This window comes from Centroberyx gerrardi, chromosome 17, assembly GCF_048128805.1.
Source record: "Centroberyx gerrardi isolate f3 chromosome 17, fCenGer3.hap1.cur.20231027, whole genome shotgun sequence".
In the NCBI taxonomy this organism is placed as follows: domain Eukaryota; kingdom Metazoa; phylum Chordata; class Actinopteri; order Beryciformes; family Berycidae; genus Centroberyx; species Centroberyx gerrardi.
In genome coordinates this window covers 13,964,853-13,978,025 of record NC_136013.1, presented here as the reverse complement: position 1 = coordinate 13,978,025, position 13,173 = coordinate 13,964,853, and the positions used below count along the sequence as shown (strand labels likewise).

At 45.3% G+C, this 13,173-nt stretch overlaps 1 protein-coding gene across 3 annotated transcripts in view; it reads right to left on the bottom strand.

Moving 5' to 3' along the window:
* The window catches only part of evla (Enah/Vasp-like a), a 29,534-nt gene that overhangs the window by 3,555 nt on the left and 12,806 nt on the right, over positions 1-13,173 (bottom strand). For 2 of the 3 annotated variants that reach the window (XM_078289503.1, XM_078289502.1), the window contains exons 2-6: positions 10,742-10,910; positions 9,360-9,540; positions 2,876-2,933; positions 2,383-2,444; positions 471-1,421 (exon numbers count right to left, since the gene is read on the bottom strand). In XM_078289503.1, the coding sequence (XP_078145629.1) occupies positions 471-1,421; positions 2,383-2,444; positions 2,876-2,933; positions 9,360-9,540; positions 10,742-10,910 (1,421 nt within the window). The remainder of the gene's footprint in view (positions 1-470; positions 1,422-2,382; positions 2,445-2,875; positions 2,934-9,359; positions 9,541-10,741; positions 10,911-13,173) is intronic. The other variant, XM_071904237.2, reaches the window with a different exon arrangement.

Here is a 13,173-nt window from a genome sequence, read left to right as displayed (position 1 = left end):
ACACTCACACATTTACACAATACACCTAGGAACTGCCTAGTACAGGAACGGGCTGATTGTTGCTGGAGCAACTGGAAGCTATGTGGCTGGGATAGGGCACATCAGTGGTATTTACAGGGAGAGAGCGACATTGGTTAATTGGTTAATTGGCTAATAATGGATGGTTGGTTAATTGGTTAAAGGAGTTAATGGTAACTGGGCAGGGTTTGTTATTGCTTTATAGGGCTGACGCACTGTATGCATATGAGGTAAGTGCTGTTTTTCATGTTCTTGCATAGCATGATGGGTGAGGTGTAGTTACTAGAGCCGCAGTCAAAATACACTCATGCCCGCGTGTGCATGTGTGGGCATGCTTTCACACATGCACACATACACACACACACACACACACACATACATACATACATACATACACAAATAACATCCCTCTGCTGAGAGACTCCCTCCTCCTCTCTCCTCCTCATACTTACTGCTGCTGGCCATGGGGGCCTGCTGGGGGACGGGGGAGGGGATCTTCTTGGGCGAGCCCCCGTCAGACACGGCAGTGTAAGAGGGGGGCGAGGAGGAGGAGGAGGAGGAGGGGGGCTGGGCCTGCTGGTGGTACACCTGCTGCTGTGGTTGCTGCTGCTGTTGTTGTTGCTGAGGGTGGAAGGTGGACTGGTACTGGGGCTGGCTGGGGGCGGGACCTGGGGCCATTTGACCTATCAGAGGAGGCAGGGGCACGGCCTCACAGTACTGCGGGGTGATGGGCAGGTGCTGAGAGTGAGGAGAATAGTAGTCTTCGGGCTGGCCATTGGAGTGGGGGTGGGTGTGGGGCTGGTGCTGGGGGTACTGGTGAGGGGCCGTCACCATGCCTGGGTCTAGGGGAGAGGGCTTCACCCTGGAGCTTAGGGGCGGCAAGGGCAGAGCCACCGGGAGGACGGGCTGCGGGGGCAGGCCCTGCTTCACCGGCATGGCCATCATAACGGGAGGGGAGGAGGAGGAGGGGGGCAGCTGGGCGTACATATGAGCCATATGGGACATATGGGAGGCGGACCAGGTGCCATGTTTAGGGGGAAGCATGATGTCTTGTTGCTGCTGCTGCTGTTGCTGTTGATGGTGGAGGTGGAGGTGGCGGGCCGCTGTGGGAGGAGACAGGGGGATCTGACGGACCTGTCGGCCCTGGGTGGTCACTCCTGTCTGGACTGGGGAAAAGGCCGAGGCCAGGGAGGTGGAGAGCTGGGAGGAGAGCTGGGCCTTGTCCCTAATGACCCCGGCCTCTCTCTCCTGACAAGGAGAGGAGGAGACGGAGGAGGGAGGAGAGGAGGAGGCCACGCGGACGTAGGAGGGTGGCAGTGTGCTAGCTCTGTACTGTCTGTACTCAGGAGGAGTGTCTGGGTGGGTGGGAGGGGTGCAGACTTTATATTGGAGAGTGGAAACGACTGTGACGGGCAGAGAGAGAAGACAGAGAGAGAGAGAAGACAGAGAGAGGAGAAAGAGGCAGACAGAGAGAAGAGAGAGGAAGAGGAGATACAGACGAAGAGGAGGACGAAGGAGGGCAACAAACAAAGGAAAAAAGAAAAAGAGAAAAACGTGAGAAGAATGAAAAGCAACCAACTGAGCAACCGAGCAAGTAAAGATGAGAAATCAGGAGCAATCCAAAACAGAAGCCAATAGCAAATAAGAAAGAATTAAAATATCATAAAAAGAAGAAGCAGCAGAATGCAACATGACTGAGCCATGGTCAGAAAGCATATGGCATTTCCCCCCAACAGTAGCTGGAAGAAAGAGATGGCAGTAGAGCATGTTGCAGGGGCGGGGGGGTTGATATTGCCGCTGACAGGGACAAAGGAGGGTGTTTAAGTCTGTATGTGTGTTTAAGGGGGTAGAATTGGACATTTACACGTGTGCACGGGTAAAAAAGCATAAGGGCATACAGACTGGGGAGTAGTGGTTGAAACCAAGGTGGGATAACACTAACACACTGGGAACACTGGGAAAGCCTATTTACCACTAGGAACTACTGTATCAGGGTTTGGATTCTCTGGTATTTCCAACGAAAACACCATTTATCGATGACATCATCTGTATTGAACACTGTGCCTGGCCTGACCCAACACTGATAAACTGCCCCATTTAAAATCTACAGCAGAGCAAATATCAATTTGCTGCCAAGCAAGGTTGTCTATTGACAACTGGAGTGTGCTGTGAAATTTTTTGTTGACACTTTGTCGTTATCTGAAATGTCTGACTGTTTGTGTTGCTGTGAACATAAGCAGCAGCTTTAACAATTGTTCTTGGTCTCCAAAGCTGTGTGTGTGTGTGTGTCTGTGTGTGTGTGTGTGTGCGTGTGAGTGTATGCGTGTGTGTGGCTGGGTGTGGGTGTGTTTGTTTAAGCCTCACCTGATCCCGACGTTCGTCGCTCCCTCTCCTTGTGCGCCTGCATCTGATGTTGCTCCATCATCCTATTAAAAAAGGGACACCTTATAAAATGGGATGTCACTAGACTTTAATGCTATAGATTTTATCAGCACTAACATCAAGGGTTAATAGACCATTACACTGATGGTTACGATGTCCTTTAATTCAGATGCCAGTTTTTTAGAGATAATGGCACCGCTGAAGCAGTAATTCATTTTTTTTTTGAGATAATGAGTTCCACTGAATTCGACTGGAAAGTAGCAGATCACAAGCTCTACAGTGTGTGGAAATATTTCTTCTTTTGGCCACCAGAGAGAACCGTGACGCCTGCAGAGATCACAGATCCTTTGATTTGTATTGCCATCTAAAAATGTTCCTCTCCACATAAAACGTTGTGAATTGTGGTGTTGTAATTACAGTTCTCCGTTCATGTGTTCAGTTTTTCTGTGAGCAGAGCTTCAAGTGCGTTTCTTACCTCCTCTGCGCCTCGCTGTCCTCTGAGGATGGCCCATTTTGGCGTTGGACAACTGGACCTGAAAGACAGATATATAAAAAGCATGATCAACCACATAAAAACATAGACAGTACCAAACCCACAGCCATCATGTGCGCTCCTAATAAAGTTAATCTGCATACTAAACTAGTCTCTAACATTTCTCTAAGGCGTTTTGAAAGCAGGAGAATATAAATGTGAAATCCTGCATACTCTTTATTTACTAATAGTCACTTCTTGATGATTCCAGGAGGCTAATACACTTCCATAGGCCATAATTGGCAACTATTTTCCCCAAAGCGCTGCGTATTGGCTTTTTTGCAGTAGCCACCATTAGCAGCCAATAGAGAGTGAAACAGGAGTGTGTGTATGACCAGATATGACCCAACAACAGAAATAACACTCAGGTCTCTGACTGACGGCCAGTTAATTCTATAAATTGATGCAAGGTCAGATGCCATGTGTCATCATCCAGCTGAGGCGTGGCATCGCTCCGCCCTCAGCCCACCTCCCCTCCTCCCCTGCTCTTCATTCCTTCCCTCCCTCTTCTCCCCATCCAAACTCTTTCCAATCCCTTTTCCTTCCTCTCTCGCTCCTTGTTTATATTCCCTCCATCTCCCCTCACTCTCTTCCTCTCGACACCTCACCCTCCTCCTACTTCTTCCTTGTTCCCGGTCTTTCTCCCTCTTCTCTTCCCATAGCCCTTCTGCTCCCCTCCTCTTTTCAGTCTTGTAAATGTGACATCTCTCTCTCTACCTGCCATCCCCCTCTCTTTCTTATCCCCTCTCTCACTGGCTTTCCTATTCACCTCCCCCCCTCGCTGTATTACCCTACTTTCCCCCTTCTCTCTCCCAGTCCCTCTCTCAGTCACTTTCCCACCTGCATCCTCCTCCTTAACTGAATAGTGAACTGATATTGAGCTGCTCTGCTTTTCTTCTTTTCCTTTCCCTCCCGTTCCTACCTCTGTTCTTCTTCCCTCCATCGATCTCCCTCTCTCTGGACTGTTACAATGCTTTCGTTTGTTCGATTTTTCACAGCAGGACACTGCATTAGCACCTTTCACTCTGTTTCTGTTGTTTACATTAGATACCGTGTCCATCAATTTGCACGCAGGAGAAACGTGTGAGCTGCTTTGTGTCCGCCTCTCTGCTTTCTGTATTGTTTTGCGTAGAGAATACAGAACAGGGATGTAATCAGGTCTCAGTAACCAATAATTTGTTTTTGCCTGAAGTTAAAGTTTGCATGATAAAAATGTCTTTGTACAATATGTGTATTGGGGTCCGTAGTGATCAATTACCATCTGACAACAAGCCCTTAAAACTATAATAACAGTTAGTGTAAAGAGTGTAGGAACAGCGGCTGGGTTCAGTGGAAGAGCAGACCACAGCAGGCATCATATGAGGTACACTGACTCTGCCCTCCAGAGCCAACAGGCTGTTTACACTCTATACTCTGTTCTTAATCTAATACACTCAACGTGATGCCAACCACAGGACAGCAAACCACCGCAAAATAGAATCCAATGGAATAGAATGAATAGGATGGAGTTAAGCAGCTCTACTCGCCCTGAGGATATCACAGGAAAGTGTAGGAATATGTGTGTGAAACTATAATGAAAATGTCAAAAACCAAATCAAAACATATCCAAGCCAGGATAATGGATTAAAGATTAGAGAATGAAATACATGAGAGCGGTGAGTCATAAAATTCTCTCCATTACTAAGAAGATATCATCAGTTATGTCTAATGAAGAAGTTATATCTGAACATATTTCTTAGCAGCTGGTGTTGAATGGTGAATGATCAGCTTAGGACTCATTTAGTCACACGCACATCTTCTTAGGTGCTGGGTTGAAGAGAAGTCTGCAAAAATTAAGCGTAGATCCGGAACACTATGCTCCAAAACTAGTTTTATTAATTATAAGACAATGATTCAGCCTATCAACACATCTCCAATAGTGAGTGGTGAATGAACAACATCAGCCAAATGAGGATCTACCGGCAAAGTGATGAGTTTAGCGTTGTGTTTGTCCTTCATACCGCACCACAGCCCCCGCTGGCTGACTGAGTTAGAGCCCTATTCTGAGCCGGCTATTAACAGGCAGCATCAGGGAGAGCGCTTATCACATAGCCAGGATACCAGTCATTAAACTTCAACGCCCACCGTGACATCTAGAACACCCACGGGTGATATTTCCGTTCGCTGTGTCTGGAGCACGGGGGTGGCGGGGCGGAGCAATGGGGGCAGTCAACATGAGGCAGAGCCATGGCTTCGTTTCAAACTGCTGGTGCTTTGTCAGTGTGTAAGCTGCTGAAACATTTCATTTTCTGCACTTTTTGAAACAGAGTAGCTGATTTTAAAAAGTACAGGTCAGATCATGTTGAGGGTTTAAAGTGAAAGGGGCGCAAGTGATATTTTCCTAATTTTATAGCAGGGCAAAAACAAAACTTCAAACGACTGCATGCTTTTTATACAAAACATAACATAGGAACCATTCATACTTTTACAAAGATTACAATTCAGAAAATGTATATTCTAATTATATTCTATTACGTGCAGAAACGGCCTTTTTGCACCAAATTTAATTTAGATTTAGGTTTTCATTCATGTCATTTTTTTTTTTTACAAATGTGTCCCATTGACCATGAGATAAGAGCTTTCCAATGACATATAACACTAATTTTCGCCCAAAATGTCACTTACACCCTTTTCACACCAAACCCTCGATGTTTATGCGGTGGTCAAATCATCAGGTAGGAAGTGAATAAGCTGAATACAGGGTTCAGGAGCTGATGCTTAGAAATCTGGGCTTGAGAGTCATGGCAATGTTTCGCTCTGCTGCGGCTGACTTGTTTGGTCGACTTCTTTTGTTCTGCTACTGTAACCAGAAGCACGGAGCAGAGCAGCGATGCCTGGGAGATGTCTTGTTTTCCTCCCTCTCTCTGACACTCCCCCTGAACTCGGCTCGTTAGCTCAGGCTAATTATCTGCTCTGTTGGCAAAGCTGCACACTAAAATTAGCAAATATTCTGCGGGTTTAAGCAAAGAGATTCCCAGTCTTAGCAAAGAGAGCGGATAGCGAAATAATAACAGATACAAATGCAAACTGTTTGCTTGGATCAGGCCTTATCAAGCATCTTAGAGTAGAAATGCTGATCTAGATTAAGTTTTGCTGTTCAGATCATAGTGAGTGAGATGCTAACAGAAAGTGGATCAGTGATGCTAGAATTGTTCTCTTTGCAAATACGGGCCTTTTGTTTAGGTGTCAGCATGGCACTTGGCTCTCTGATCATATTTGTTTGCACCAACAGCAATATATTGTTGCAGAAACATAAATTAGCCCTAGGCAATGACTCAAGAATATGAAGATGCAATTTGCAATCAACAGTCAACCTGGAAGCTATACAGCAACATCAATGGCAGAGAAACCCAGCAAAATCTAAAGGTAAGTGTCGAGATCATTAACTTAGATGCTGCATTCGTTGCGCTGACTCTTTAGTCCGCCTCCAACTCCAACTATGCATTTTTTCCAAGATCAACCTTCAGGGATTCACCCTTTAAACACAACCTGAGGTTATCATCAACACTTCACAGCCCATCTGCAGACGTTAATGAGGTAGATGTGAAGGAGACAATTATCTTCCTGTGCTGTGCTGTGCTGCATTTGTGTCCATGTGTGTGTGTGTGTGTGTGTGTGTGTGTGTGTGTGTGTGTGCTGACATATATGGCTCTGGCTGTTGCCATGGTGAAGGTGAAGGAGGAAGAGGAAGCCCGAGGGAGGAGCAGGCCTGATCAGACCTGTAAAGATAGTATGGGGGCTCAGGGGACTAAACAAGACCAATGCTATGTGTGTGTGTGTGTGTGTGTGTGTTTGGTTGTGTGTTTTGTTTTTTTTCTCTGTGGATGCCAAGGAAAAATTCACTTGATGTCTCTGTTGCTCTCTTTCTCACTCTTTCTCTCATACACACAAATACACACACTTAAATGATGATCACCCCATTGCTAACAATTACTATAAGTAGTGGCAGACAGACAGACAGACAGACAGACAGAGAGACAGACAGACAGAGAGACAGAGAGACAGAGAGACAGACAGACAGACAGACAGACAGACAGAGAGACAGACAGACAGAGAGACAGACAGACAGACAGACAGACAGACAGACAGACAGACAGAGAGACAGACAGACAGAGAGACAGACAGACAGACAGACAGACAGACAGAGAGACAGACAGACAGACAGACAGAGAGACAGACAGAGAGACAGACAGACAGACAGAGAGACAGAGACAGACAGAGAGACAGACAGACAGACAGAGAGACAGACAGACAGACAGACAGACAGACAGACAGACAGAGAGACAGACAGACAGACAGACAGACAGACAGAGAGACAGAGACAGACAGAGAGACAGACAGACAGACAGAGAGACAGACAGACAGACAGACAGACAGACAGACAGACAGACAGACAGACAGACAGAGAGACAGACAGACAGACAGACAGACAGACAGACAGACACACACAAACACCATGCCAGCTTCAGTTTGAAATGATACGTCTCCCTCATCAACCTCATGACTCTCTCTCTCCCTGCCTCACTGTGCTGTTTGGGACGGGCAGGAAATCTCTAAAGCTCCAGTTACCTCACCTTAAGCCAAACGCACCTCAGTGCATGTTTACAGTGCAACACACACATACACATAGCTTCACCATAGAGATACACACACCTGCACCGTAGTTTAAAGGTACGGCTTTGTCAGCAGCACAATGCATAATTACAGAAACACCCTAACGCCCAAACAAATTACTTGTCGAGTGGGGAAACGGCCGATTATTAACTTTCATTTACACTGCCACAGTACTTACTGAGGATGATGATGGCAGAAGAAACCCTTCTGAGGACACCAGGTGTAATATCTGGAGTCAGCATGGTGACACACACTCAGTCCCTTCCAGTACTGTTGTAACAACCTACTTACTAACACTACTATATGATACTAGTGTATAAATGCTACTTCTTGTGCTGGTTGTCAGGGAGATGGCTGGGCATTTAAGACTTGACGCGCCCAGTTATCCAGCAAAGGGCAGCGGCAGCAGCAGCAGCAGGAACAAGTGCAGACTCTGTGATAGAAGTGGAGGAAAGTATAAGCAGCAAAGCCCCGTCTTCCAAGGACAGAGACACCTTTGGCTTGCATGAGGAGGCCCATGATCACCGCATCCGAATGCACCCAAAAAAAGGAGGAGTGCCATGTGAGTGCGGTAGGGTACGACATTAAGGCTCCATGGGATATTTTAGCCGGGCCGTGCACCAATAGGAGAGTCACAAGGATGGAACGGGACGACACCGGAGATACACACTCACAAATATTCTCTCTCAGTCTCTGACACACACACACACACATGCACACACACACACACACACACACACACACACAGCTTATAAGTAGCCTGTAACCAGAGCTGTTCAGGAGCTATTTAGTAAACTAAGAGTCGAGTTGGGCTTCAAATACAGGTCAGGGTCCCAACATAATTTATACCGTGTCCATACATGAACACCCTCAAAAACTGCACATTCACCCATTGTGTGTCCCGTATAATGCTGCTTACACTGCTATACAGGGCTGTCATGTTTTGCTTTGAATAGCAATGGAAAGAAGTGCAACAATAACAGCTTTGGATGGGGAGAGTATCACAAATTTCCTGTCAGGAACCACCAACCGACCCTGATGTTGTTGTTACTCTTTGGTTTGTTATTTTAAAGAGAAGATCCTAGCTGCAGTACATGCTATTAACCAGCAGAGGGTGGTAGAGCTTAGTTAAGTGGTCACTCTTGACTGGGTCTAGGGTGTATTGAAGGTGGACTTTACTGACAGATGTTCAATATAGCTGAGACCTGTCCACACAGTCAACAAATCAGATTATCGTATCATTTAAACCTATCTATAGGTCCACCTGTCTATCTTCATTTGTTTCAATATTCAGTCTTCTTGCTTATGTTGTGTACACATAAAGCCTGTGTGACATGGTCAAATAGAGTGTAATAGGGTGGAATGAAAAAGCATTTATGACCCAACAACATTAAGAAAATTCAAATCTATTTAGCTAATCTGATTATGGCGACCTGACAATCTTTTGAGAACAACAATAGATTTGACTTGATCACAGATGGTTAAAGAGCTGGGTCACATTAGGATTTAAATCCATTTAAGGTTCCATTGAAAAACATTAAGGTTTCCGACGCCAGCTAATTCCAAAGATTGAAAAAGTTTGTCTCCTAATCCTCTGTGGAGCTGAGCCATTAAATTTGACTCAGGCATTTAGAAAATGTCCTAGAATAACTCACTGCCTGCCAGGAAGTCAAGCACAAATCTGGACCTCAGCACTCCATGGAAAACAGTGATGATGTGAAAGTAATGGAGCAGACTATCTGGCGGGATGAATACCAAAAAATCAGAAGTGTACCTCCACTGTCAGGTGAGCTGAGGACGTTCAGGGCGAACAGCATGGCGTTGGAGAAGGTGGTGGCCTCCTCCTTACTGGCAAAGTTCAGCCCATAGACCTGGCGAGCGTCACGCCACTGGTGGAAGGTGGGAGTGGCCTGATTGTATTTCAGACCCTTCACTATGGAGTAGTTGATCACCACCTTGAATGGGGGAAGGAAAATGAAGAGGTGAGTTAAAATGATGCATCAATCACTCAGGAGGGAAGACATTTACTGTATCCATTCTAACCATAGATGTAACTGCTGTTTTTTGTTTTTTTTCTCCCCAAGACCCTGTTTCTCACTGAGATTCACCCCTGGTAACTCCAGTCTTCTACTGCTGGCCACTGAGCAGCTCCACCAGAGCATCGGAGTATCTTGCTCAAGGGCGTCTTGACAGTAGTTGTTGAGGGAGGGGAGAGAATTTTTCATTCAATTACCAGCCCAGATTTCCCCAGCTGGTCCGGGATTCAAACCAATGAACCAATGAAGCAATGAATGTCTAGACAACCACCGCTCCCAAGGACATTCGTAGAAGTTGTGCTAAAAAAAAGAAGGAATTAAAGGAAAAATCCACCCTAAAACACACTGTTGAAATCAGCTACTGGTGATGTATCTTGCATTTCTGGGTCCATTTTGTTGTCTGGTGCTGTATTTTCTTATTCCTGTGGATAACTGGCCAAATGTAGACAACATGATATCACGTCAAGATATTTTCAGTGCAGCTACAATAGTCTGATAGCAAAGAAATGTTCAACTATATAAAACAGCAACGGTAAACTTCAGGTTTTTTCTTCAGGGCTTCTCTCTACTCTCACAACTTACTACCCTTTGCACCGAGGTTCAACAATCATGCAGAGAGGAATGAGGCAGAGATATCAAGTTCTCCACCGACAGCAGCCTCAACAGACCATAATAATGCAATGCAGCCGCAAGACATGTTACGTTTTGGGTAAGGGGCGCGACTTTCACTTTTTCTCGACTGGAAAAACTCACTCCACTATCTTCATTGCTCTCTACACCTATGTATACTGAAAGCAACAACAGCACCTGTTCTCTGAAGTCGAAAGTCATTCTAGGAAATAGAGGAAATCACTAAATGAAGTAGAAGTAGACAAGGCAGGCTGAGGGAAAGTCGATACAGCAGTAAAAGTAAATTACAACACTTCATCACAAAATAACTCCTGGAACGCACTGATGTTCACAGATAATAACAGTGTCAGAGCATCCGAGGGTGGATTTTTCCTTCAGCTTGAGGAGCAAATGAGATCTATATACACTTGCAGCTCCACAGCTCTACAGTCAATGTAACAGAAACGTCTCCCAATCAGCTGGGATTGTGCTCACTGCCTTCATGTCTCACCTGCTGGTCCTGCAGTTTGACGCCCACCACTCTGAAGGTGTTGTTGGCAGTGTTGTGGTAGATGTTGATGCGGCTGAAGCCCTGCTGCCCCGGCTTGATGGGCACCCACTTCTTACTGGCATCGTCATAGACCATGACCGAGGCCCGCGCCTGGCAGATGCTCTGTTCACTGGTGGGAAAGAGAGAGAGAGAGGGGATGTTCAAGTTAATATGGTGAAATTATTCTACTGACTGTGCAGAGATAAAGAGGTTATTGGATTATATAGGTGAACTATGGCTAGAGATACTCTCATCCCCCATACTGCGCTCCCTTATGGACCAGGACAGTGTCAGTATGAACCACATGGGTATATAAAGATTTGAATCTACATTTGGATGTGAATGTGGTTTTGTTAAATAAAATACAATCAATGGAACAGAGCTACTGTATAGTTAGCTGGTTAGCTTATGGGTCGCTAGGGAGCCACACCTTTCTACAGTTACCACTACAAGTCACCGCTTCAGGAATAATATGTCGCCGCAGTAGGAATCTGACAGCTTGTGCGTCCCGAGGAGAGGGAGGGGCTGCTGTTTTGAAACCCTATAAACAAGGAAGTTAAAAACCTCAACCTCAAACCAAGCCCTGGAAAATTCCCCTTTCCCCTCCTGGCCTTTACTGTGGCATGGTGGTATCATAATGCCACATCCATAAATGTTCAGAGGCGTAGGGGCAGAAGGGCGTGTTGGGGATGCTGGGTAATGACACAGTGTGTTAAAAACACAAGTGTCTAATCAACAAGCTTATCGCCAGCTGGAAACTCATTTGTTAAAAAGTAAATGAAAAGACATAGACAATCTCACACACTCACACACACACACACACACACACACACAAGCGCACAACACACAAGAATAATGAACTAGCTTCTACAAATAACCATGTTCACAACCACAGAACTGAAAGGGAATTCATTTCGCTAAGACAAGACAAATTTGGCCATTCAATTATGTGGTTTAGTACTTCTATGATTCACTAAATACATCACAAATTACCGGTTTCAAGGAAGAATTACATACACAGCACATACAGCATGAGATTATAAATACCCCCTATGTGTTATGCGGGACCATACTGTTATGAACTTGGCACCATGTGGGAGCGGGGGTGTTAGAATCGCATCAGTATGGAAATGCATAACAGGTGGAGGGGTGATCTCCACTCTGGCAGAGGTGAGGTTAACTCTCTCCTTGTGGAACCTGTGAAGTGACTAAATGTTCTTCTCATTTTCACCTTCAACGCCTCGGGGAGACTCAGCCCGGCTCTAATGCTGCTCACATTACCAGTCTGAAGGTGTGAGCACCAAGAAAAACTGACCAAAGAACATTGTTCATCTGCACACTGACAGCAAGGCCTTCTAGTGTGCCTTTGTCTCAGCTATATGTACAGTATATAGTGTATGTAAGATACAATATGATACGATAAAGATAAAGATAAAGGTAAAGATAAAGATATAGATAAGATGAAACCCTATTGATCCCCATGCGGAAATTAGGTAATTGCAGCAGCAAATGTAGTAGGAATAGGAAAAAAGGAGACAGAATATTCAACTACAATATAAAAATCAGCAATAAAAACAGTAGAAATATGTAGTAGATATGTGAATAAGCAGATACATACAGTATATACATATTGTATTATAATGTATATACAGCAGTTATAGGAGGGGTGGGAGCTGTTTCCAAGCTCCAGAGGACACCAGTAACATTCAAATGCCAACATGTGAACCGCCTCCAACACACATACACACACGCACACACACACACACAAACACTCCCCATCTTTCCTTCGATCTGCCGCTCCCCAGGAGGAACACAGCAGGACACCTGAGAGAATCCCCCGGACCGGACTGACATGTGGTTCGCTCTCAGCTGGCTTCCTGTCACTCGGATGGTTTCCTGCCATCATCTGCTCTCCAGTTCCCTTGCCGCCTATCGTCTTCGCTCAGACACCGCATCTCCATGTTTGTGAATAACTTGCTTTCCTTGTCAGACAGAGTTTTGGGAGTGATGACTAAGTGATGATGACTGACTGCAGACTAATGTTTGCTTATCAGGTCTGTGTGCGCAGGAGTTTCATTCAAAAACTCTATATCCAGCAAGTCTTACAAAATTATTATGTGCCTTATGGGTTAATTGTCCCAAAATGTGTATACAGCAATTTTGGATGAAACCCCTTACTTGTTCTCAGTGCTGCAACAGAATTTCACAGCCAGATGGTTGGATGTCAAGATGCTTTAATTTCCAGCTGTATATTTAACAGTTCCTCATAGTTTGGATAAGGCTGTGTTTACATTTTTTCTATGGCATCTTCTTCTGAGGTGAGGGAATATGAATTTGGAGTGACAGCCTATGCCAACTTGACACATGACAGCTGTATACTGATATCTACTTCT